Source organism: Passer montanus, unplaced genomic scaffold (genome assembly GCF_014805655.1).
Source record: "Passer montanus isolate IOZ18808 unplaced genomic scaffold, ASM1480565v1 scaffold132, whole genome shotgun sequence".
Lineage (NCBI taxonomy): Eukaryota > Metazoa > Chordata > Aves > Passeriformes > Passeridae > Passer > Passer montanus.
This window is the reverse complement of record NW_024360055.1, coordinates 123,253-147,154: the sequence shown is the minus strand read 5'-3', so window position 1 is coordinate 147,154 and position 23,902 is coordinate 123,253. Positions and strand designations below refer to the sequence as shown.

The following is a 23,902-nucleotide window of genomic DNA, read 5'->3' as shown; positions in this document are numbered from 1 at the left end:
GGAGGCAGCAGCTCCACCCCCCTCCCAGAGCTCCCACTGGGGCACTGCTCTCATTCCCAGGCACTTTGGAAGTTTATTTCTGGAAAATTCAGAAGTAACAAAATGCAGAGTGAGGAGCAGGGTGAGGAGAGACCAACCCCAGCACCTGGAGCGGGGACAAAGCAGGGAAAGCAAAAGGTGGGAGACAGGGAGAGGAAAAAGCCAGTGGAAAAATTGTATTTAAAAGGATTTTATGAGGCTGATGAGCAAAACAACAACACTGAGAGGAGCCGCCAAGGTTTGAGGATCACTGCATCTCCCTCCCTGAACTGCCCATTTTGAAAAGTGAGAGGGGAGGTTTGTTTTGCTTTCATGAAACGAGGGGAAAAGGGCCATGACACAGAAGTGAAGAGCTGATTCCAGCCTGGCTGGGAGGAACCTTCCCCTGCCCCACCCCGCAGCCCTCAGGAACAGTGGAGCCTTTAAGGAACAGCCAAGGAAGCTGTGCCTGCGGGTCGGGGTGGTACAAGTGCTGCAGCCCGTGCCAGGCAGTGCCCCAGGGGAAGGGGACAGCGCCAGCTGTGCAGCTGCTGGGGGCTCTGGGCACCTCTGAGCAGCAGCACCCTGGCGTGGCAGCTTCACCCTGGTGTGACAGCTCCACACCAGTGTCACAGCTTCACATCAGTGTCACAGCTCCACATCAGTGTCACAACTTCACCTTGGCGTGGCAGCTTCACCCTGGTGTCACAGCTCCACATCAGTGTCACAGCTCCACATCAGTGTCACAACTTCATCTCAGTGTCACAGCTTCACCCTGGTGTGGCAGCTTCACCTCGGTGTCACAGCTTCACCTCGGTGTACTCCACACCCTTGGATGCCCTGGGGCTGGAGAAGGGCCAGAAGTGTGTTTTCCTCTTCTTTGGGTCCACGTTGACATAATCCATGCCAGCCTTCACGTTCTCGTAGTCCTGGGCAGAGCCTGGCTCGTGGCGTTTCTCTGGGAACACCAGGGATGTGTAATTGATGGTTTCCCCCGAGCCAGGGCCCTGCAGGAGTGAAATGAAGCCCAGGTCATGCCCCAGCACCCACCCAGGAGCCTTTGCCCTCGATCCCATGCACCAATTCAGGGAATCATGGGATGGGTTGGGTTGGAAGGGACTTTATGCCCATCCCACCCCTGCCATGGCAGGGACACCTTCCACTGTCCCAGGCTGCTCCAAGCCCATCCAGCCTGGCCTCGGGCACTGCCAGGGATCCAGGGGCAGCCACAGCTGCTCTGGGCACCCTGTGCCAGGGCCTGCCCACCTCAGAGAGAAGATTTTGTTTCCTAATTTTCCTCAAGTGCCCAGGAATGCTTCCCTCTGAATGGGGGACACTGGAATGCTGAGTGTGCCAGGGGACAACAACCACCCCAGCCCTTGTCTATGGAATTTCAATGTGGTTTGATGGTTTTGCCCCTCCTGATGCTGCTCCAGAGCTGGACACAGCACCAGCTGGGCTGGGGATGATTTGCCATGGTACCTGAGGGCAGGAAGGGTTGTCTGAGTCCTCCGAGGTGTCTGAAGATGTGTCACTGCTCCCTTAAAAACACAAAACATTTACCACGCCAGCACTTCCCAGAGGGTTACAGGGAAAAAAGGATCAAGGGAGAAAAAGCAAACATGCTCAGAAGTGAAATTCTGATCCACAAAGCATCAGTTTGATCCCTCCCAGCCTCACTTCCCTGGGAGAAACTGGCAGGGAGAGCCCAGCTGGGTGGGAACAACGGGAACAGGAGGCAGCTTCTGCTTGGCCCTTCTCCCACCCCGCGGGTGTCCAGAGCTCATAAGGAAGAGACATCACACAAATGCCACCCAAAAATTCCCATCCCTGTGCCAGGACAATGCCCCATTGCTGCAGAGCCCCTTACCTTCATAGGCTGCTGATGGTGATGGGTTTTGTGCCCCAGGCTGTTTTTGTGCCCCGGATTGTTTTTGTGCCGTGTCCCCTCCTGGTGCTGAGGCTGGAGCTGGGGTGGGGTGAGGGCTGGGATGCTCTCCAGGGCTGCTGCTCCCCTGCATCCTGCAGGAATGCTGGGCTGTGACCAAGAGGAGAGTGAGCCCAGGTCCCTGCTGTGCCCAGAGCACCCGCCCTGCTCCAGCAGCCCCAGTGCAAACCAGCCCACCCCAAAGGAATGATGGCTGTGCACTGGAGCGGGCTCATTTCCATCAATTCAATCACTGAGATGATCCAGGGCCCTGTTCTCCCCCCAGGAGAGACTCCAGTGACAAATCACAGTGTCAGGGCCTCTTCTTGCAAGTTTGGAATGATTTGAACCCAAAGCAGAGCTGGGCTCTGTGCAAATGTGAGCAGCAGTTGGTGTGAAAGAATTCCCTGCTAGAAATTGCAGCTTCATCTGAATTAATATTCTGTGAGCTGATTCTTGGTATTTTCCCAGCACTTTGGTAAAAGAGCAATAAAAGAAAATGGTTTTGAAGCAACGCAAGGTTGTACCACGCTCACTGATGTGTACAACCATGTCACCCATGCCAGCACAGCTCACAGCCAGCCCAGCCCAGCCCTGCCCTGCCCCTTTCCCACCCCGCACCCACCCCAAGCCAGGAAATCACCAGGGAAAGCCATTTTTAATTACCAATTTTCCTGCTGAGCATGGTGTAAAGGGCCAGCAGGAGGAGAGGGTAGAGTATCAAGGTGACAAGTGAGGTGACAGCAGGAATCCAGCTGAAGGAGAGAAAACCATTCAGTCTCACTGAAATCACCAAATTCTTTTCAATCCCCCCATGGCTTCAAGGCTCATTTTAGACTCAGGTTTGCTGGTAGCTTTCGGTTTTGCTCTTTGGTTTTGGGGTGATGTGGCTCAAAATGTGGGGCTTGGTTTTCAAGAATGATTTGAGTTCCTTGCCCCTCGTTTTTGGGGCCTGTCCCCAGAAGGGTTTTCAAAAGCCTTCAGGGGGGGAATGTGGTGCTGGAGGGGAGAGAGACATGAGAGATATGATGGAATTATAGAGCTGTGGAATGATGGAATGGGTTGGGACCTTTGAAGGTCACCCCCTGCCACGAGCAGGGACACTTTCAGCCAGGGCAGGCTGCTCAGAGCCCCGTCCAGCCTGGCGTGGTCCCAGGGCTGCTGTGAAGGGCTCTGTGCCCCAGGGTGCTGCACTCACCACGCACAAAGGCTCATCCTCCTGCCGAGGCGTCTGCAGGGCCTGGGGGGACACAGACAGGCAGCAGGACCTGCTGGCAACCAAAGAAATGGTCCCACTGAGCCTCACGCTGCTCCACACGAGCTGGAGATCAGGCTCAGCACTTGGAAGCAGCGGTTGGATGTGGCAGATGTGAAATAAGGGGTTTTTATTTTATCCCAGCCCTCCCCCTGGGAGAATCCCTCTGGTTCACACCCTCATGGAGCCACGGGCTGTCCCTTATCACTGAATTAATGGCTTTATACACGCTCATATCTGAGACTTGTCTGGACTTTCTGGGCTCCACCACAACAAAATCGAAATTTGTTCTTGCTTTAATCCTCTCTCATGGTTCGTTTTGTTTTATTTTCTTTTTCTCTTTTTAATCCACCAAAAAGAAAAAAAAAAGAAAGAAAACTACAAGATGAAGAAAAAAACCAAAGGAAGGTCGTGGGTTGGTGTGAGACTCTTGTATCAGTGAAGGTCCAGACAGAAATATCAGAGGCCCTCCAACACCTCAGTGTCTGAAACACCTTGGATTTAATACTGGGAGAGCTTCAATCCCGCTAAGGTTAAGAGGGGTTAAATCAGAAAACACCAATGCCTGGGCTGGGCCCCTTGGCCTGGGACTTCTGGCCATAACACTCAAGAGATTTATAATAAAAGATAGGGGTGTTCATTTTGTAAAAATAGCAGTGGCCTGTTCCTTTTGTGAGCTTTCACTTGCAAAAAAGCACTTTAAATCCTCCCTCAGTGTTATACACTCGCTATTTATAAATGGTGATAGGGAGAGATCTTCAGCTGAGGCTTTGATACAGTGATTAAAGCAGCCATGATAATTTGATTGATAGGCTGATGGATAAATTGATAGTGCAAAGGCATTATCCATCCTGTGGAGCAGATTCTATCATTTCCTCTATGACACATTTCTGAGCCTCATTCATCAAAAGCTTGTCTGATAACCACCAATCTCCTGCAAAATTCCACTCAGGCAAACAGTTTGATGACTGCCAAGCTGCAAGTTCATTTTTTGCAGAAATGTTCCCCCTCCCTTACTGAATAAATCTGTCCCCAAATATCCTTCTCAAAGGGCTGCCACTCTTGAAAGGCTCATTTCCTACTGTGGGGCAGGAGACGCTGCTGCAGCAGCAGATAAGGATCTGAAAAATGAGCTGTTCAAAAGGAAATTGCAAAATAAGCCCCAAATCCAACTATCAGCAGCTTCTGTGCCGAGGTGGGTACGGTGAGATGGAGGCAAAGATATCGGGTGGGTACCGAAAAATCCGATTTGAGACAGCAGCCAATGAGTGCTGTGCCCCAAAAATGTGCTTTTTTGGGGGCCTCAGTGAACTTCTGTGAGCCTGCAGCCTCCAGGGCTTCAACCCTTTCTCAAGAAAATAATGAAATCAAGGCTGGCAGGGAGCTGCTCCTCACCCGGGCAGCGAGGGTCAACCTGAGGCATCTGCGCTGGGCTAAACATGAGAGAAAGCTCCAGAACGCCCCAAATTATTTTAATCCCACTTGAGGCAGGCCCAGCTGGCTCGCTGGAGCTCAGGATGGCACCAACACGTGCCCAGGGGGATTCCCAGCCCAGCTCTGCTCCCGCTGTGTCACCCTCTGCTTGGCGCGCCATCGCGCCCGGAGCGCGGTGCCCAGCGCGGGCTTACCTGGGCTCAGAGCTTTCCAACCTTCCCTTCCCCACGGCTCAGGGCAGCTGGGGCCCTGCAGGCAGCAGGCTTTGGGGTGTTTTCTGCAGGATTTGGGGCCGTTCCAGCAGGATTTGGGCGCAGAGCGGGGTCTGGCAGCGCGGCCGTGCCGGATGCGGTCACGCTCTACCCCCCAGGTCGGAGGCACCAAGGAGCCCACATGAGTTCCATGACACCTCCCCTCTGTCAGCAGCCTCATTTAAATATATTGGGGTGTTTCTCTGCTGTTCTGCAGCTGTTTTGCTGCACCCCTCCATCAATTGTCTGTCCTCCAGCAGCTTTGTCCCAAAATTCAGCAGAGCTTCTTTGGAGCCAAGCGGTGCTGGGGGAGCTCAACTCAGCTGCCACCCAAAACGAGCTCTGGGTGCTTCCAAGCAAACACTTTCCACAGGGATGAAGCATTTTACACCACCTGGCTGCATGGCTGCTGCGGGTGGCTGGGCCTCCACCTGCCCACACTCTGGAAAATGCTCTGCAAGTTTTGGGGTGCAAGCAGCAGCCTGGCAGATCCCGTCCTGAGAGCTCCCAGGAGGTTTGGGGAGTGCTGGCTCCTGGTTGATAGGAACTGTGGGGTTTGTAGCTCTGGAGGTGCCCTGGCAGAAAGGAACAAGAAATTCCCTTTTTTTTCAAGGTGCCTGACTCATGGGGTCGGTGCCTGCTCGCCTTTCAACATCTCCACCAGCCCACAGCAATCCCGTCCCAGGGATACAACATCCAAAGAATCCTCCTGGATTTCCTAAAAGCAAAAAGAAGATTTCAAAAAGCATCACCTACCCCTGGAGCTGCATCACAAGTTGGGGTCAATTCCCAAATTCCCCTTCATCCCTGGGGCTGCTCCCACCAGCTCCATCATCAGATGTTGGTCCTGCTCTCCTCACAGCTGCTGCACCCCAGGTAAATATTTTGGGGTTTATTTAACTGAAACTTGCTCGTTTGTTGATTCTTTTTTTCAGGTGAGAATTTGCTGCTGCAGCTCTTTCAAGTGCTTGGTGGTGGATAAACAGATTAACAGGTGGGAGAAGTGTTTGATAAAGGCAGGAAAAAAGAGTTTTTTTACAAAACACTGCTGGGGCACAGTGTGAATCAGCCAGGGCAGCGGCTCCACTAAAGGAAATGTGTAAGAAGGAACACAGATAACACATTTTTAGCCTAAGAACAGGTTTTTTTAAGCGAGGGAAGTGCTTCTCACAGAGTTGGTGACAGGTATTTTTTCTAGCCAAGGGGCAAAACCCATTTCTGATCCAACTGTGTGGCCCTGGAGGGCAGGGACACAGCTGGGGATGTTCCTTTCTTACCAGGCTGGGATGTTGCAGGAGCTGGGGTCACCTTTCCTCAATTTCTCCAGAGCAGCACAGGCTGGCCCTGCCAAGGCTTGGAAATTGGGCATCTCCTCCCTCTGCATTCCACACATTGAGGCACAGCTGGAATATGTACAAAACAGAGCCTTTTTGACCCAATTTTCTGTGCAAATCCAGCCCAGTTGCTCCCAAAACATAGAGAAAAAAAAAAACCCTACCACTTTGTTCTACTTGAAATAACAAATTTGAAGTGCTCCTAAGAGTTGAGCTTTTAAAATTGCTTCTAAAATAACTCAAAAGTCGAAATAGATTTGCTTAGCTGCAAAAATTTCTAAATGAAAGGTCTGGCCTCGTTCTGACTTTCATCTTCATATTTTAATGCTGAATCCGCTGCCAGTTTGCAGATTATGATGATCCAATTGGGGGATCTTTTCCACAAAATAAACTATTTCACTTAAAGTGTTTGGCGTGTCTGTGCTGCTGCTCACCCTCACGTTTATCTCCAAAGCCCAGTGACCCTTCAGGCTGGGTTTTCTGATAGGATTTTCGGGTTATAAACCATGTCTGGAACAATCCACTTGCTGTTTTCAGCTTATCTGGCACTTGCTGCAGCTGCTTTTGTTTTAGGAAGTTTTCTTTCTAATCCATGAATATGTGATTAGGACAAGGAGGGAGGCTGGTACATTAAACTGCATCTCAAAAGGGGAAATAGAGAATAAATTTGTATAAAAGCCACTCGTTAAAAAAAATACTGCAGCATGGGGGAATGCAGGGAATTTTCATTTGTTTTGAAAAAACAGCTGCATTTGCCATCGGCATCAACTGTGCTGTGCCCAACGTTTTCCTGTTCCATCAAAATTATTTGATGGATTTTTTAAAGCTTGATCTGCCCGCAAAGCTGGGGAGAGAAGGGGCCTGGCAGCATCTCCAGGGATGGGGACACAAGATCCCGGTGACAGCAGGACGTGACTCAGCTGTCCCCAGCCACCCTCGGTACCTGTGCCTCACAGATGAGGACTTTAATTTCCTGGGCGAGGGCTTTAATGAGATAAAATTTAATTAGATAAAAACAGGCTCGCTGGGACAAACAAAAAATTGATTAGCATGGTGCTAAAGCCTGTTCATCACGTGAATGGGGCTCGCTGAGCAGAACACCCCCTTTAGCACCCAAATCCATGCCAAAACCACAGAAAATAAGGACAGCATGGAAAATAAGGGCCTGGGAGATGATGGCAGCAGGAAAAGCCTCGCCTGCCCCCCCTCACTCCCCCCGTGTCTTTATTTGTTCATCAGCATTTTCTGTTTGCACTCGCTGAGGCTTTAATGAGATCCGTCCTGGGTACAACAAAACTCCAGGGGAGGAGGAGGCCATTGGTGCCTGCACAGCACCAGGGAGCTGTCTCCCTCGGAAAGCTGCTCCTTCCCAGCCTTTGGAAGGGAAAGTTGAGGATTCCCGAGCTGTTCATCACCGCTAATTAGTCTTTGCCTTTTCAAATGAGGATGGTGCAAACACATCCCTTTCCTGCGCCTCCCTGCAGCTGCTGGGCTTTGGGCACCCCACGGCCACGGCAGCTCCCTGGGGTGGGGCTGTGGGGGGAAGGAGAAGGGAAATGTTCCTCCAAAGCATTTTGGGGGGTTTCCACCCGTGGATAAGGAGCTGGTGCTGGGATGGGAACCGGTGCTGGGATGGAGACCCCGTTCTGCTCCCTCTGTGGGACCTGCACTGCCCCAAAATCAGCCCAAGCTCCCACAGGCCCCCCAGCGCCGTCCTCACCCAGAAAAGCAAACGTGACCCCGGAGCGCCCGCTCAGCCTCGCCTGGGCCGTGGCCTGTGATTCATTGCGGGTGCCCGAGCCCGGTGTTGACTCTGGCAGGGCTGTTATCGAGCTTGGCACCGCGGGTATAAGAGCGGCACGGCGGCGGGCACGGCACCACGGCGGGCACTGCCACCATCCACGCCATGAGGCGCCTGCTGCTCCTCGCCGCGCTCTGCCTGGCCCTGGCCAGTGCCCTGAGGAGGTAAGGGGGTGCCAGGGGTCCCCGGGGTCCCCAGGGTCTGGGGGTTCACTGCCAGGGCTGTGACGGGTGGCAGAGCTCAGCCTGGGCACGCCGTGGCTGTGCCGGAGCGGTGGCACCACGCTGGGATTCCTGGGTGCTCCGTCCCTCTGGGCAGAGCCTGGCAGCAGCAGGAGGGGCTGCAAAGGGGTTTGTGCCAGCAGGGAGGGCAGAAAGAACCAGCCTGGATTCCCCTTGGCCCTGCTGGCCCTGCCCAGCCTTTCCCTCGGTGGCACCGGGACAGTGACAGCCTGTGCTGCCACTGCCAGGGCCTGGGCGCTCTCCTGCCAGCTCTGCCTGGATTTCCTGTGCCCTAAAACACATTCAGTGCCCCTCTTCTGCTGTGCCTCGGCTGGAAATTGTTGCAGGGTGGGGGATGTGGGCTCTGAACCCCCATCCTGGCAGTGCCTCCGGGGGGGTACAGGACATGGGCAGCATCCAGGGGAGTGCCCAGGACCCTCAGGGTGGGCACAGGATATGGGGCAGTACCTCCATGAGTGCCCAGGACCTTCAGGGTGGGAACAGCACCCACGGCAGTGCCCAGGGCCCTCAGGGTGGGCACAGGACATGGGCAGCACCCACGAGAGTGACCAGGACCCTGAGGGTGGGGAAAGGATATGGGGCAGCACCTACAGGAGTGACCAGGGCCCTCAGGGTGGGCACAGGATGTGGGCAGCACCTCCATGAGTGCCCAGGACCCACAGGGTGGGCACAACACCCACAAAAGTGCCCAGGGCCCTCAGGGTGGGCACAGCACCCAGGGCCTTACCTGCAGGGTGGGCACAGCACCCTCAGGGGGGGCACAGCACCAGGGCAGTGACCTGCCCTTACCTGCAGGGTGGGCACAGCACCCTCAGGATGGGAACAGCACCCTCATGGTGGGCACAGCACCCAGGCCAGTGCCCAGCACCCTCAGGGTGGGCACAGCACCCTCAGGGTGGGAACAGCACCCTCATGGTGGGCGCAGCACCCAGGGCAGTGCCCAGCACCCTCAGGGTGAGCACAGCACCCGGGCATGACCGGCCCTTCCCCGCAGGGTGGGCACAGCACCCGGGCAGTGACCTGACCTTCCCTGCAGGGTGGGCACAGCACCCTCAGGGTGGGTACAGCATCAGGGCAGTGCCCAGCACCCTCAGGGCAGTGCACAGCCCCCTCAGCGTGGGCACAGCACCCGGGCATGACCGGCCCTTCCCCGCAGGGTGCCCCTGGGCCGGCGCCGCTCGCTGCGGAAGCTGCTGCGGGAGCGGGGGCAGCTCTCGCACCTCTGGAGGGCCCGGGACGGGCCGGACGCGAGCAGCGAGGACTGCGCCGCCTTCTCGGAGACCAGCGAGCCCCTCATCAACTACCTGGACGTGAGCAGGAGGCGCAGCGGGCTGGCAGCACCCTCAGCTCGCCCGAGCAGAGCCCCAGGCCCAGGCGCTGCCCAAACCCCGCGGCTCCAGGCAGTGCCCGGCGTGCCAGGGCTCGCTGCGTGCCCGGCCCTTTGTCCCCGGGGATGTGAGGAGGAGGACAAGGGAGGGCATTCATGGCAGGCACTGCCAGCCCCTTCCCTCCCTGCCGCCCTTTGCCCGCCTCCCAGGGCACAGATTTACTCCAAAATTCAAGTTATTCAAGGCAGAGCCCCCGCAGAGGTGGAGGGAGTTCCCCAGGACAATCCCATTCCCCAATTCCCCTGTCCCCAAAGCCCTGCCTGGTGACGAGGGTCCCCTCAGGGCCCAGCCTTGCCTGGAAGAGGCAGAGGCCTGTACCCAACGTGCTGCCTTTTGTCCTCAGTCCCCATTGTTGTTCCTTAAATATTTGTCTCCTTTATTCCACCTGGCACGGCACAGATCAAACACTGAGCCCCATCCATGCCCTGCAGACACCCCCGGCTCGGTTTTGCTGGCATTTCTGGCTGTGCTGGTGGCTCACGGTGCTCTCTGCCCCCCTCTTTGGCAGATGGAGTATTTTGGGCAGATCTCCATTGGGACACCACCCCAGAATTTCACTGTGGTGTTTGACACGGGCTCCTCCAACCTCTGGGTGCCTTCTGTCTACTGTGTCAGCAAAGCCTGTGGTGAGTGGGAGCCCCTGACCCCAGAGAGGCCACGAGCCACCAGCCCCAAGGCCATGGGGGCCCTCTAACAGAGGTGACAGAAATCCAGGGGGGAAAACAGGGGGTGACAGCTCAGCAGGGGACAAGCGTGGCTTTTTGGGGCTGTCAGTGATCAGCCAGCCCCAGAGAGCCCAGAGGGACCCGAGCATCCCTGAGCAGCCACAGGGCTGCCCCTGAGCCCAGCGGGAATTGGGGAATGGGACTGGATCCTACAGGGAATTGGGAAATGGGACTGGATCCTGCAGGGAATTGGGGAATGGGCTGGATCCCACAGGGAGTTGGGGAATGGGCTGGATCCTGCAGGGAATTGGGGAATAGGACTGGATCCTGCAGGGGGTTGGGGAATGGGACTGGATCCTGCAGGGAATTGGGGAATAGGACTGGATCCTGCAGGGAGTTGGGGAATGGGACTGGATCCCACAGGGAGTTGGGGAATGGGCTGGATCCTGCAGGGAATTGGGGAATAGGACTGGATCCTGCAGGGGGTTGGGGAATGGGACTGGATCCTGCAGGGAATTGGGGAATGGGCTGGATCCCACAGGGAGTTGGGGAATGGGCTGGATCCTGCAGGGAATTGGGGAATAGGACTGGATCCTGCAGGGAGTTGGGGAATGGGACTGGATCCCACAGGGAGTTGGGGAATGGGCTGGATCCTGCAGGGAATTGGGGAATAGGACTGGATCCTGCAGGGAGTTGGGGAATGGGACTGGATCCCACAGGGAGTTGGGGAATGGGACTGGATCCCACAGGGAGTTGGGGAATGGGCTGGATCCCACAGGGAGTTGGGGAATGGGCTGGATCCCACAGAGAGCTGGGGAATGAGACTGGATCCCACAGGGAGTTGGGGAATGGGCTGGATCCCACAGGGAACTGGGGGATGGGACTGGATCCTGCAGTGCCATGGGGCTGCTGCTGGCTGTAACCAGGGACAGCAGTGCTCATCTCAGGGCTCATTAAATGCTGCTGATCCTGCTCCCCCTAACAGCCCTTGCACCCTTCATCAGACTGAAATGGGAGAGGTTTTCTCCCCCCTCAAAACTCCAGCACGTCCCTCAGCAGAGCCCCCATAACCAGGAGTTTTGGTGACACTATGCTGCGCCATCATTTTGCCTCACTGGGGGCTCCTGGCACTTGTGGCAATGCAAAAAAAAAGTCATTTCTGGTGACAGATTCCATTTCCTTCCCCAGTTGGGCACACCAGGTTCCAGCCAACCCAGTCCAGCACCTACCAGGTGATAGGGACCCCCTTCTCCATCCAGTACGGCACCGGGAGCCTGACGGGGATCATCGGGTCCGACCAAGTAGCCGTGAGTGACCTTTGGGGTCACCAGCATTGTCCTGCTCTGGACAATGTGCCTGGCACTTCCCACGGGCTCGGCCCCCCACGGAACCCCCTCCTCCCTGCAGGTCGAGGGTCTGGCCGTGAGCAACCAGCAGTTTGCAGAGAGCATCAGTGAGCCGGGAAAAGCCTTCCTGGATGCTGAGTTCGATGGGATCCTGGGGCTGGCTTACCCCTCCCTGGCCGTGGATGGGGTCACCCCTGTCTTCGACAACATGATGGCCCAAAATTTGGTGGAGCTGCCCATTTTCTCCGTCTACATGAGCTCGTATGGACATGGCTTTGCTCTGGGATGTTGCTTGGAGTCTGGCATTGCTTTAGGGAGCAGGAGGGGCTGCTGAAATACAGATATTTTCCTCAGATCATGAAGGGGGGTTTGGTACCAGATTGAGCATCACAGACCTCTGGCCTTGCAGCATTTGTGGGGAAAAAGTTGGGATGAATTCATGCTAAATGGACAAAAATCCCTCATGTCTCCTCCTCCTCCCAAAATTTGGTGGAGCTGCCCATTTTCTCCGTCTACATGAGCTCGTATGGACATGGCTTTGCTCTGGGATGTTGCTTGGAGTCTGGCATTGCTTTAGGGAGCAGGAGGGGCTGCTGAAATACAGATATTTTACTGAGATAATGAAGGGGGGTTTGCTACCAGACTGAGCATTGCAGACCTCTGGCCTTGCAGCACTTGTGGGGAGAACATTGGGGTGAATTCATGCTAAATGGACAAAAATCCCTCATGTGTCCTCTTCCTCCTCCTCCCTGCAGGAACCCTGACTCCCCCCAGGGAGGAGAGGTGCTTTTTGGGGGCTATGACACCTCCCGCTTCACGGGCACCCTGAACTGGGTGCCAGTCACCCAGCAGGGCTACTGGCAGATCCAGCTGGACAAGTGAGTGGTGCTGGGCAGGGAGGGAGGGCAGGGCAGGGCTGGGCTGGCAGAGCATGACAAATCCCTCCTGCTCCTTCTCCCCTCTTCCAGCATCCAGCTGGGGGGGACAGTGACCTTCTGTGCCAACGGCTGCCAGGCCATCGTGGACACCGGGACGTCGCTCATCACGGGCCCCACCAAGGAGATCAAAAAACTGCAAAACCTCATTGGGGCTGTGTCTGTGGATGGAGAGGTGAGAGCCAGGGTGGGGACAAGAGGGGACAAAGCCTTGGGGACCCTTCCCTGCTGGAAGGGACCCTCCTGGGCAGCCCCTGAGCCCCCACTTCTGTTCCAGTACGCCGTGGAGTGCAGCAACCTCAACGTGATGCCTGACCTGACCTTCACCATCAACGGGCTGCCCTACACGCTCAGCGCCCAGGCTTACACCCTCGTGGTATGCCTGTGCCTCCCCCAACCCCAAATCCCAGCTGCTCCAGTGGCAAAGGTGGCCCAGCCCCATGCCAGGAGCTGGCAGTGTGTCCCCAAGGGTGACAAACCCTGCCGGTTTCTGCTTTGCCACCGTTCCTGGGTGTTTCCATGTGCACGAGGCTCTCGCCTTCATCCCCAGCTTTGCACTTCTCCTCCCCCAGGAGTACGCTGATGGCATGGCCTTCTGCACCAGTGGCTTCCAGGGCAGCGACATCCCCCCTCCCACAGGACCCCTCTGGATTCTGGGAGATGTTTTCATCCGTCAGTTCTACTCCGTTTTTGACCGTGGGAATAACATGGTGGGGTTGGCCCCTGCTGTCCCTTAGGGCTGTGACATCCGTGGGGCAGGAGAGGAACGGACCTTGGCAGGGCAGTGGATGTCACCATGTCCTCCTCAGTGTCCCCAGGGGGATGAAGACACCCAGGGATGCAGTGAAGAGTCCAGCAGAGGTTCAGTCCACACCAGGACACTGTGATATAAAAATGTCTCGAGCAGCTCTGTGATCTGCTCTGCACATTCTCTCTTTTTGAATCCTGAGCCAATAAAAATGTCAATAAACCCAAACTTCTCATGCTTCTGTCAGCAGCAGCCCAGCAGAAATCCTGCACGTCTCAAAGGGGGTTAAATCCTCCTTGCCCATGTCCTGCTCTCCTCCCTGGGTGATCCATGGCACTGCCAGGGCTGCACTCCCAGCCTGGCTGGAGCTTCCCTGGGATTTCCACAGGGGCAGAAAGAAGGGGATGCTTGGCCCAGGTAGAGCAGAAACCCCTGGAGGTGACTGTGGCCATCCCTGAGCATCCCAGGGGCAGGACAGGGGCTGAAGAGAGCACTGGGAATGCACCTTTCCTCAGCTGGGGCTGGTAAACAAGAAGGTAACAAGGAGACTGGAAAGACCCTGGGGCTCTTTCTGTGCCACAAAACTCCAGGAGCCACCGGTGATTTCCAGTGAAATTCGCTTTGATTCCCGTGGGGAACTCACAACACAATGTCCTTGGTGGGTCCTTGAAGCAAAAAGGGCAAAGCAGCTGCTGAGCCCTGGGCTGGGCTGGCTCAAAGTTTGGGGGGCTGTGGGGGGCTGCTGGCCATGGGGGTCCCCAGGAGTCACCGTGGCACACGTGACTTGCTGACGGGAGTGTGACAACGCACGAGTGGCAGTGGCTCACGAGTGATGCACCCTGAGGCAGCGAGAAGGGGAAGCACAGAAAAGGTTATTTTTATCCAGGCCTTTGCTCTGTGTTCCCCACTGACCCTGAAGCGAGGCTGGCAGTGCCAAGGCTGAGCTGCTGGAGTGCCCATGTCCCTGCCCAGCCTGGTGGCTGCTCCATCCCTCCCAGAGCAGAGCAGTCTTCAGGGCTGGGTCTGGGAGCTCTGGAATATTCAGATCTGGCCGTAAACTTTGTGGCTGAGCCTTGTGGTTTGCAATAAAGGGAGATATCTGCCTTACCCAGAGGCACTGATTGTGCTGCTGACCAGCGTGGGCTCTGTGGCGTTTCCTGTGTTGACTTCACCCCTGCTGCAGTCCCAGATAAGGTGCTGGGGCTGCTGGACAAAGGTCTCCTGTCCCTCTTCCACCTTAACCCTTAGCACGCCAAAGTTCTGCTGGGCACAAGCCCAGGGGCTGGGGGGGAGCACAACAGGGGCCACCCAGTGTCCCCAAACAGCGGCTGGCAGTGAGAGCTGGCCTGGCCTGGAGTTGCCCAGGACTGCTCTGGTGCTGTGTTTTTGGGATTTTAGGGCATTCCATGCCCTCTTGACAGGTTTAAGGCAGAAGTTGCTCGAACAAATATGAGCATCCCAATAAAGAGTGACCCTGCTGTCCCCAAGGAGGCAGAACAGCACAGGGAACACTTGGGTGCCCTTTGCTTCCCTCCCTTTCCCTCACTCCCACGGCCCTGCAGGGCACAGCCCGTCCTCTCCTTGTCCCCATAAGCCTTTCCCCCAGCTGTGTCAGCCCCAGACCGGGTTTCATCACCTTCCTCCCAGTCACAGGCCACAAAACCCACGCCTTTTCCTCAGAACTGCTGATGTGGGGGAGCAGTCAGGACAGGAATGAAGCTGTGGTCACTGGAGCTGCTGAGCGACGCCTTGGCCATCACCTCTCCCCACCACTGCTCCCACTGCCCTCATCCAGGCAGAACCTCAGCCCAGGGGGGATTAGGAGAGCAGGAGCTTTGGGAAAATCCCTTTTCCTGTGAAATCAAACAAAAGCCAGAGATAAGGCTGATGTACCCTGGTGGGTACAGCCACCCTGGCTAAAAGCAGAAGTGGCCATGGGCATCAGTTGCAGTTTGGGATTGACCACAAACCCCAGCCCCAGCAGCATGGAGAGGCTTCGATCATCTGGTAGGGTGAGCAATCCCCCATCCCACCAGGGACACGCGAGAGGAACGAGGGCAGAAGTCGTTGCGGGGGGAGGTTGAACAAGAAATTCCCTGTGCAGGAGCAAAGGTGAAGCAGGATGATGAAAAGGGGCTAAAAACGGGGATTAGGAGAGAGCTGCTCCAGGGAAATGTCAGCCTTTTACCCACCACTGGTGAGAACTGGCTCAGGTTCTCCTGCCTCAGCCCAGCTCCTCCCAGCGCCTGCCCTCTGGGGGGGAAAACAGATTTTTCTGGCCAGACAGGTCCCAGAATTACACCTGGAGAAGAGGGGGAGGAAGATTTGTCCTGCTGGGCGCAGTGATCCTCTCTGAGATCCCATCAGGGTCTGCAAGGGGAAAAAAAAAATCTACAAAAATGCTGGAAGTGGAAAAGCAAAAGCCTTGGAGGGATCCCAAAACCTGAGCATGGGGACCACCATCAACTGGGGAGCTGCTGGTTCAGGATGAGGGAGGGTTCACAGATGGGGGACACCCCGCTCCCCCTGCAAAGCCCAAATCCTACAGAACGCTTGGCAAAGGCACGGGACCTGCCCTTGCACGTTGGGAAGCAGAACTCTGCCTTCACGGCCGTGGCCAAGCAGGTTCTCCCACTCCAAAGAGCCCTGGGCACCCGCCTGGTGCTGGGATTGCTCCACGGGGGCAGCTGCGATCCCCAAAATCCCATTTACTGATGGAACACATGCTCCTGCGGATGTCACCAGCTCTGTGCCCTCTTTTTGGGGTGTTTCTGGGGTGCCTGTGCTGCTTGTGGGGGCTGGGTGGGACCCCTGCGGGCTGGGGGCTGCGGGGATGTGACATGAGGGGCTGGAGATGCTCGTGATCTCCTCTCCACCCTGGAAGAGGAGACGAAGCCACACAGAGCTTCTCAGAGGGATCCCAGCCCCTCCTCCCCCCTGTCCCGCTCCCAAATCCGCTTATCCCATCCCACGGTAGCGGAGCAAAGTCCGGCATGGCTCCAGGGATGCTGCCACAGCCCCGCCCGCCTTTTGTCCTCATCCCTCAACAATTCCCCAGCGGGGACGCAGATAAAGGGTCCCGGGGCGGTGGCAGAAAGGATCCGAGGGGATTCTGAGCCAGGGGTGAGGCCAAAAGTCAATCCCAAACTCCAGCAGCGGAGGAGAACCTTCTTCTCCTTGCCCGAGCCGGGGACACTCGGCAGGGCCGGGGATCGAGGGCGAGCCCACGGACATCGCAGCGCCCGCCCGCGGCTCCTGCAGCCCCGCCGGCATCTCGGCCCCTTTGTGCTGATGTCACGGAGCGGGGCCCCGCTGCCGCCTTCCCGGGAGGGCAGGGACCGGCCGCCCCTTCCCGGATCCTCCCCTCCCGCCTCTCCCGTCCCCGCGCCGGCCGCAGCGGGGCCGGGAGCCGCGGCTGCCCGGCCGGTGAGCGCTCTGCAGGTGAGTGCCGGGGCAGCCCAGACCCGCGGAGCAGTAGCGAGGGGAAACTCCATTTTGAGTTTAGAAACATCTGGCCTCCAAAAAAAAAGAAGCTGGCGAAAGCGCTGGGAGGTTTGTGTGTGCTGAGACACGAGGCCGTGGCCGTGCCCACGATGCTGCCCGCGGCTGGGCACGGCTGGCAGAGGGGGCAGGGGGCTGCAGCCCGCAGCTGGGAGCTCCCCGCTGCTGTTCCAAGGGGAATGGCGCAGGGCTGGCCAGCGCATCGGGGAAAAATGCAGGGATGAGGCTGCCAGGGTTTCCATCCGTGCCTTGGCCGCCGGTGTCGGACGCTGCCGTGGGGATGAGGCGGCTGCGGCTGCTGGGGGATGCAGCAGCCCCGACCTGAGGAGGGGGTTTTGGGGGTCCTGGACAGGCTTAGAGCATGTGGGGACACCGGGACATAATGGTGACACATCCTGGGGGGACATTTCGGGGTGCTCCTGGCCAGGGATGCTCCCTGGGCTGTGCTTGAGGCACCAAGGAATTCCTTCTGGCTGGGGTCTTTTTTAATAAATTTAATTTTCACCAGGACCCCAGGCGTGCGTGCCAGGCCTAGGGGGAGGGACTGCGCTGGAGAGGGGGTGGGAGAGGCAGGGAAGTGGCTCCCAGCAGCTTCGGATGGTGATGAACCGGCGAGTCTGGGCGTGCTCCGGCTCCTCGGGAGCGGGCGGGGACCTGGGCCGGGCTTGGCACGGGGCTTTTCTGTCCCCGCCGTGCCCGGGACACCAGTGCTGGCATGGCACGGGCCTGATGCCAGCACGGTGAGGGCACAGCGACATCCCGGGGTGGCAGCAGGGACAGGACCCCCGGGTGCCATCCCCACAGCCCCGTGTGCCCCTCTCACCCCACAGGGCCTGTCCATGGATGCCAGCAAGAAGGTGGATCTGAAAATCATCATCATCGGAGCTCTGGGGTAAGGAGCTGGCAAAGGAGGGAGCCCCTTGTGTGTGCTGGGTGTCCCTGCCCACCCCAGCCTCACCAGTGCCCCTTTCCCCGTCACAGCGTGGGCAAGACCTCCCTGCTGCACCAGTACGTGCACAAGACGTTCTACGAGGATTACCGCACCACGCTGGGCGCCAGCATCCTCACCAAGGTCCTCGCCGTGGACAGCACCCCCCTGAAGCTGCAGGTGAGCGCGGTGAGCTGGCACTGCCCGCGGTGCCCACCCCCATCCCAGCCCCGTGTGTCCCACCCTGGCCTGCTGTGCCCAAATGCCACCGCGGTCATGAGGTGCAGAGCCCCATTTTCGGAGCTGATTTTCAGAGCTCAATTTTCAGAGCTGATTTTCAGACCTGATTTTCAGAGCAAATTTTCAGAGCAAATTTTCAGACCTGATTTTCAGACCTGATTTTCAGACCTGATTTTCAGAGCTGATTTTCAGAGCCAAATTTTCAGAGCTGATTTTCAGAGCCTGATTTTCAGAGCTCAATTTTCAGAGCTGATTTTCAGACCTGATTTTCAAAGTCTGATTTTCAAGCTGATTTTCAGAGTCCAACTTTCAGAGCCAAATTTCAGAGCCTGATTTTCAGAGCCCAATTTTCAGAGCCTGATTTTCATACCTGATTTTCAGAGCCAAATTTTAGAGCCTGATTTTCAGAGCCTGATTTTCATACCTGATTTTCAGCACTGGAATCCCACAGGAATTCTGGGGGCTCAGCACCCCCTGAAGCTGCTCCTCTGGGCTGCAGCACCCTGATTTTCAGACCTGATTTTCAGAGCAAATTTTCAGAGCCTGATTTTCAGAGCTGATTTTCAGACCTGATTTTCAAAGTCTGATTTTCAAGCTGATTTTCAGAGTCCAACTTTCAGAGCCAAATTTCAGAGCCTGATTTTCAGAGCCTGATTTTCATACCTGATTTTCAGAGCCAAATTTTAGAGCCTGATTTTCAGAGACTGATTTTCAGAGCTGATTTTCAGAGCCTGATTTTCATCTTCCATGAACTGCACTGGAATCCCACAGGAATTCTGGGGGCTCAGCACCCCCTGAAGCTGCTCCTCTGGGCTGCAGCACCCACCCTGCTGCTGTCATGTGCCCTCCTCTGCCCTAGATCTGGGACACAGGGGGACAGGAGCGATTCCGGTCCATGGTGTCGACCTTCTACAAGGGCTCAGACGGCTGCATGCTGGCCTTCGACGTGACAGACAGGGAGTCCTTCGAGGCCCTGGACAACTGGAGAGATGATTTCCTGGAGAAGGTCATTCCCAGGGACCAGGATTTCCCCATGGTGGTGCTTGGGAACAAAATAGACCTCAGTGACCGGCAGGTAAGGCTGGAGGAGGGAGAGCAGGATGAGCAGTGGTGGGGTCACCACCCCTGGAGGGATTCAAAACTCGTACAGATGGCACTTGGGGACATGGTTTAGTGCTGGGTTAATGGCTGGGCTGGATGATCTTAAGGGTCTTTTCCAACCTAAACAATTCCATGATTGTGTGACTGGGATGCTGTAGGGTCCTTCACCTCAGAACCAGCCTTTTCCCTATCCTCACATAAACCAGAGCTGCAGGCAAGGAGCTGCCACCTCCCCCAGCACTCTGGGATGGGCTGAGCAACATCCTCCTGCTGCTTTTTGGGGCACAGCCTGTCCCCACCAGAGGCAGCAGGAATGACAACCTCAGGCACTGCCAGCACCCCCTCACCCAGCAGTGCCTGGAGGGGTGAGGAGGGTCTCCTGTCCCATCCCTGAGCTGTGGCTCACCTCCTGGATGGGTGAGGGGGGTCTCCTGTCCCACCTCTGAGCTGTGGCTCACCTCCTGGATGGGTGAGGGGGGTCCCCTGAGCTGTGGCTCCCCCAGCAGAGCCTGGATGGGTGAGGGGGGTCTCCTGTCCCACCTCTGAGCTGTGGCTCACCTCCTGCATGGGTGAGGGGGGTCCCCTGTCCCATCCCTGAGCTGTGGCTCCCCCAGCAGAGCCTGGATGGGTGAGGGGGGTCTCCTGTCCCATCCCTGAGCTGTGGCTCACCTCCTGGATGGGTGAGGAGGGTCCCCTGTCCCATCCCTGAGCTGTGGCTCACCTCCTGGATGGGTGAGGGGGGTCCCCTGTCCCATCCCTGAGCTGTGGCTCCGTCCTCCCATCCCTCAGGTGCCCAAGGAAACGGCCTCAGCCTGGTGCAAGGAGAAGGACATCCCGTATTTCGAGGTCAGTGCCAAGAACAACATCAACGTGGCCGAGGCTTTCGAGACCCTCGCGAAGCAGGCGCTGAGCACGGTGAGCACCCTCCAGCTCTGAGCTGTGCTGGGGGGGATTTGGGGTAAAACCGGGCTCAGCCGGGGCTGCTCCGACAGATCCTCCCGTGGGGAGCAGCTCCTGCTGCCAGGGACAGCCCCGGGAATGAGAAACGCAGCGCTGCTCGATCCTAAATCGATAGGAGTCGGAATTGCCGTGTGCCTTTCCAGCAGCGATGGGAACCCTCAGCGCGCCAGCACTGTCCTCTAGCGGCCGTGCCTCGGGGACATTGGTGTCCCCAAGCCCTGCGCTAGGTGGCTTTTGCCCGGATTTTTTGCCGGGGACAAAGTCAGGGCTGTCCGCGGGGCCGCCCGGGCTGCGCTCGCTCATCCTCTCCCTTCTCCGGTTCTCTTGCAGTACAAAGGGATTTTTGAGAGTTATTTAACCGACTCCATCAAGCTCACTCCCAGCGACAAGCCCAAGCAGAGCTGCTGCTGACCCCGGGGCCGCTGCCCCCGCCGTGCCCAGGGCTGAGCCGTGCCCGGCTCCGTGCCAGGGCACAGGGTGGGCACTGCTGGGCACCCCAGGGGTGTGCTGCCCTCCCGAGCCTCCCAGTCACTCAGTGTCACGGTGGTGGCCCTGTCCCCCCTCGCTCCGCGGCTGTGGCACCCGAGCGGGCGATGTCCCTGCGGTGACGGTGCCAGGGGTGCGGGCAGGGCTCCCGGTGCCCCTGCAGAGACCTTGGCACCGCGGGGACCTTCCCGGTGCACAGCCTGGTGGCACCGCGGGGACCCTCCCGGTGCACAGCCTGGTGGCACCGCGGGGACCCTCCCGGTGCACAGCCTGGTGGCACCGCGGCTCCCAGGGTGGTCCGGGCTGCCCTGAGGGGACAGCTGGGGCGGGTGGCCTCGGCACAGGAGGTCACTATTCCGTGCCTCAGTTTCCCCTCCCCTCATCCATATCCCCCATCAAACACCTTCCCCCTCCCGCCTCACTGGGGAGGATTCTCAAAAAAGCACTTTGTTTGAGGTACTTGTTTTTTTTTAAAAAAGGAAATTAAATTTTTCATTTTTATTTATATTTATGTGTTGTAAAATGTTCCCCAGGTCCTGCAGCAGAAAGGTGGGGTGGGGGCTCCAGATTTCCCTTCCTGAACCTGTTCAGCTTCTCAGGGCTGGGGGATGCAATTTGGGTCTGGGGTTTGTTTTAATATTATTTTAATTTTTTAAATTTATATATTTATTTATAGATCTATAATATATAGAAAATTATATATTATAAATATAAATAAATTTATAATATATAAAATGTATACATTTTATATATTTTTAAATATTATTTTAATTTTTAATTTATACATTTATTTATACATATAATATATAAATAAATTTATATATTATAAGTATAAATAAATATATAATATATAAAATGTATACATTTGTTTGTATATATTTTTAATATTATTTTTAAATTTTTTAACTATATAAATTTTGGGTCAGGTGCGGAGGAGGTGCGAAGGGGATGTGCAGAGGTGGCGTGGGGACCTGGCCGGGCCGGCTGTCGGCAGAGGGAGCCCGCTGGGAGCAGAGCCCGGCTCCGCTTCCCTTCTGCATCCACCCGGGCACCTTCCAGCAGCCGGGGCTGCCCGGGGGCACGGCCACCCTGTCCCCGCGCCACCCGGGGCTGCGGCACCACTGGGGTGGGTGGACTCGGATTCCCAGGGAGGTCACCAGGGACCTCCTGCCGTCCCCCTCCAGACCCCGCCACGGACTGCAGCGGGGCCACAGAGCCCTGGAGGCTGCCCTGGCACCACCCGGGGACAGCACCCACGGGGGACAGGGCAGGGGCTGGCAGGGGAGCTCAGCAGGGGAGAAACCTGAGCGAGGGCCGGGCACGGGGGCGTGGGGGCTGAGGAGATGGGGCTGGAGATGGAGATGGAGATGGAGATGGGGCTGGGGATGGAGATGGGGATGGAGATGGGGCTGGGGATGGAGATGGGGCTGGAGATGGAGATGGGGATGGAGATGGAGATGGAGCTGGGGATGGAGATGGAGATGGAGATGGAGATGGAGATGGAGATGGAGATGGAGATGGGGATGGAGATGGGGATGGAGATGGGGATGGGGATGGAGATGGAGATGGAGATGGAGATGGGGATGGAGATGGAGATGGAGATGGGGATGGGGATGGGGATGGAGATGGGGCTGGGGATGGAGATGGAGATGGGGCTGGAGCTCGATCTGGGGCTGGGTCCGGAGAGAACGGAGAGTTCCCACCCTCGTCCTTATGCAACGCTCCGCCTGTTTATTTGGGCACCGGGCCGGGGAGAGGATTTGTCCCTTCATACTGGGAGGAGAGGGGCATTAACTATTTCCTTGCCACGTTCTGGACGCCCTTTCCCCACCCTGTGCCTGCCAGGGGCCCCCTCACACCCAGCATCCCCCAGCCCCTCCTGGCCCCGCCGGGGCTGCTGGGACCTGGGGAATGGGCACTGTCCGTGCCAGCAGCGCTGCTGATTCTCATCACAGCCTTCCCCCAGCAGCTCCCAGCGCTGGCAAACAAGAACCTGATCTGTTCTAGCCGTCTGGACAGCCCGGGCTGAGCAGGTCACACAGAGGCACTCAGGGGAGGGGGTGCTCCCCGAGCCGGGCTGGCAGCCCCTGGCACAGCCCAGGGTGCTGTGGGCGCTGGAGCCTGTGAGTGGCAGGAGCTGGAGCCGGGTGGGAGCTGCAGATTTGGCTCAGGGTGCTGCTGGATGCTCTGCCCAGGGCTGGGGTCAGACCTTGAGCTGCAGGCACAGCTCTCTGCAGAGCCCCTGGACAGGCTCTGGGCTCGAGCACTTTGTGCATCCTCCCAGACACGGCAATCAGGACTGTGAGGGATGCTGCAGCCTCAGCAGCTGGCAGGATCTCCAGTGGCACCACCACCGTGTCCAGCACACCTGGCAGATGTGCAGCACCGTGCTGGAGCCAGCTACAGCCCTGCAGCCTTCCTTCTCCCTCCATCCCTCCGGGGCAGGGTGTCCTGCTGGCCAGGCAGCCCTGGCACAGCCGGGAGAGCGGGCAGGGTGGCACGGTGCCAGGCAGGATGCTGGCAGGAGCAGCCAGAGGTGCTAAGCTGGTAACACTATCCTACAGCCGAAACCCGATAAAGGACAGGGGGAGGCTTGCAACACGTGGGATTAACAAGGTCAGCTCGAGATTTTCTCAGGGTGAAAATCAAAGGGGAAAATATTTGCCTTGTGTGACTCAGTGAGTTCCTGAGCAGCCACCTGAGTTCCTGAGCTCACCCCAGCCTGTGGCCGCTGCTCAGGAGCCAAACTGAGCCTTCCTGCTCTCCTGCCCACAGGTTAATAACCAGAGACTTCCCAGCTGCTCTGCTGTCCCTACAGGCTTTCATTCACCCAATGAAATGAGAAAAATCAATAAAATCCCCTCCTGATGCTGGTCACCAAACAGGGACCATCCCAACCCTCTCGCAGAAGATCTGCCCTCAATATTTGAGGAATTAGCACCCCACACACACCTTAAATCCCTGACTCCCAGTTTGCTTCATTGTTCTGAGGGTCAATTACCCCTGAGAGCTCTTCACCACCCCTGATCCCGCCTGCCCTGAAAGCCCAGCCTGTGCTCTGTGCTGCCTGTGGAGCCTGCCCTGCTGAGCCCCGGCTGCTTCCAGGGCTGGCAGCGGGATGGAGAGGGTGGATTTGCATCACAAATGCCCCTGCAGGGCTGGCAGAGAGCGGCTCCTCCGCTGCTCCTTCCCCAGACACAGCCCAGGCACAGGCAGCAGCGCCCAAGGATCACAGAATCGATAATTGAGGGTGGAAAAGCCCTCTGAGATCATCAAGCCCAGCATGAAATGATGTCTCTGAATGTCCACCCACCCCAGCCTGTGGCACCTGCAGCTGTGCGG

At 57.1% G+C, this 23,902-nt stretch overlaps 3 protein-coding genes across 4 annotated transcripts; 2 read left to right on the top strand and 1 right to left on the bottom strand.

Moving 5' to 3' along the window:
- Window positions 1–818: 818 nt before the first annotated feature.
- On the bottom strand, window positions 819–4,794 carry RHEX (regulator of hemoglobinization and erythroid cell expansion). The gene is made up of 3 exons (XM_039699379.1): window positions 4,683–4,794; window positions 1,501–1,559; window positions 819–1,025 (listed from the first exon to the last, which is right to left on the bottom strand). Exons 1-3 carry the CDS (start codon window positions 4,792–4,794, stop codon window positions 819–821), a joined length of 378 nt encoding a protein of 125 aa, XP_039555313.1.
- Window positions 4,795–8,094: 3,300 nt separating this feature from the next.
- On the top strand, window positions 8,095–13,333 carry CTSE (cathepsin E). The gene is made up of 9 exons (XM_039699388.1): window positions 8,095–8,184; window positions 9,419–9,572; window positions 10,159–10,276; window positions 11,504–11,622; window positions 11,723–11,922; window positions 12,417–12,539; window positions 12,630–12,771; window positions 12,874–12,972; window positions 13,169–13,333. The coding sequence occupies exons 1-9, from the start codon at window positions 8,126–8,128 to the stop codon at window positions 13,331–13,333; spliced, it is 1,179 nt and encodes a 392-aa protein (XP_039555322.1). The 5' UTR covers window positions 8,095–8,125.
- Window positions 13,334–15,218: 1,885 nt separating this feature from the next.
- On the top strand, window positions 15,219–20,821 carry RAB7B (RAB7B, member RAS oncogene family). 2 transcript variants are annotated; one of them, XM_039699385.1, is made up of 6 exons: window positions 15,219–15,356; window positions 17,676–17,737; window positions 17,827–17,953; window positions 18,873–19,088; window positions 19,904–20,029; window positions 20,405–20,821. In XM_039699385.1, the coding sequence occupies exons 1-6, from the start codon at window positions 15,279–15,281 to the stop codon at window positions 20,483–20,485; spliced, it is 690 nt and encodes a 229-aa protein (XP_039555319.1). In that variant the 5' UTR covers window positions 15,219–15,278; the 3' UTR covers window positions 20,486–20,821. The 2 variants fall into 2 exon arrangements, with proteins under 2 accessions (XP_039555319.1, XP_039555320.1); XM_039699386.1 differs by lacking the exon at window positions 15,219–15,356 and adding an exon at window positions 16,685–16,785.
- Window positions 20,822–23,902: the final 3,081 nt, after the last annotated feature.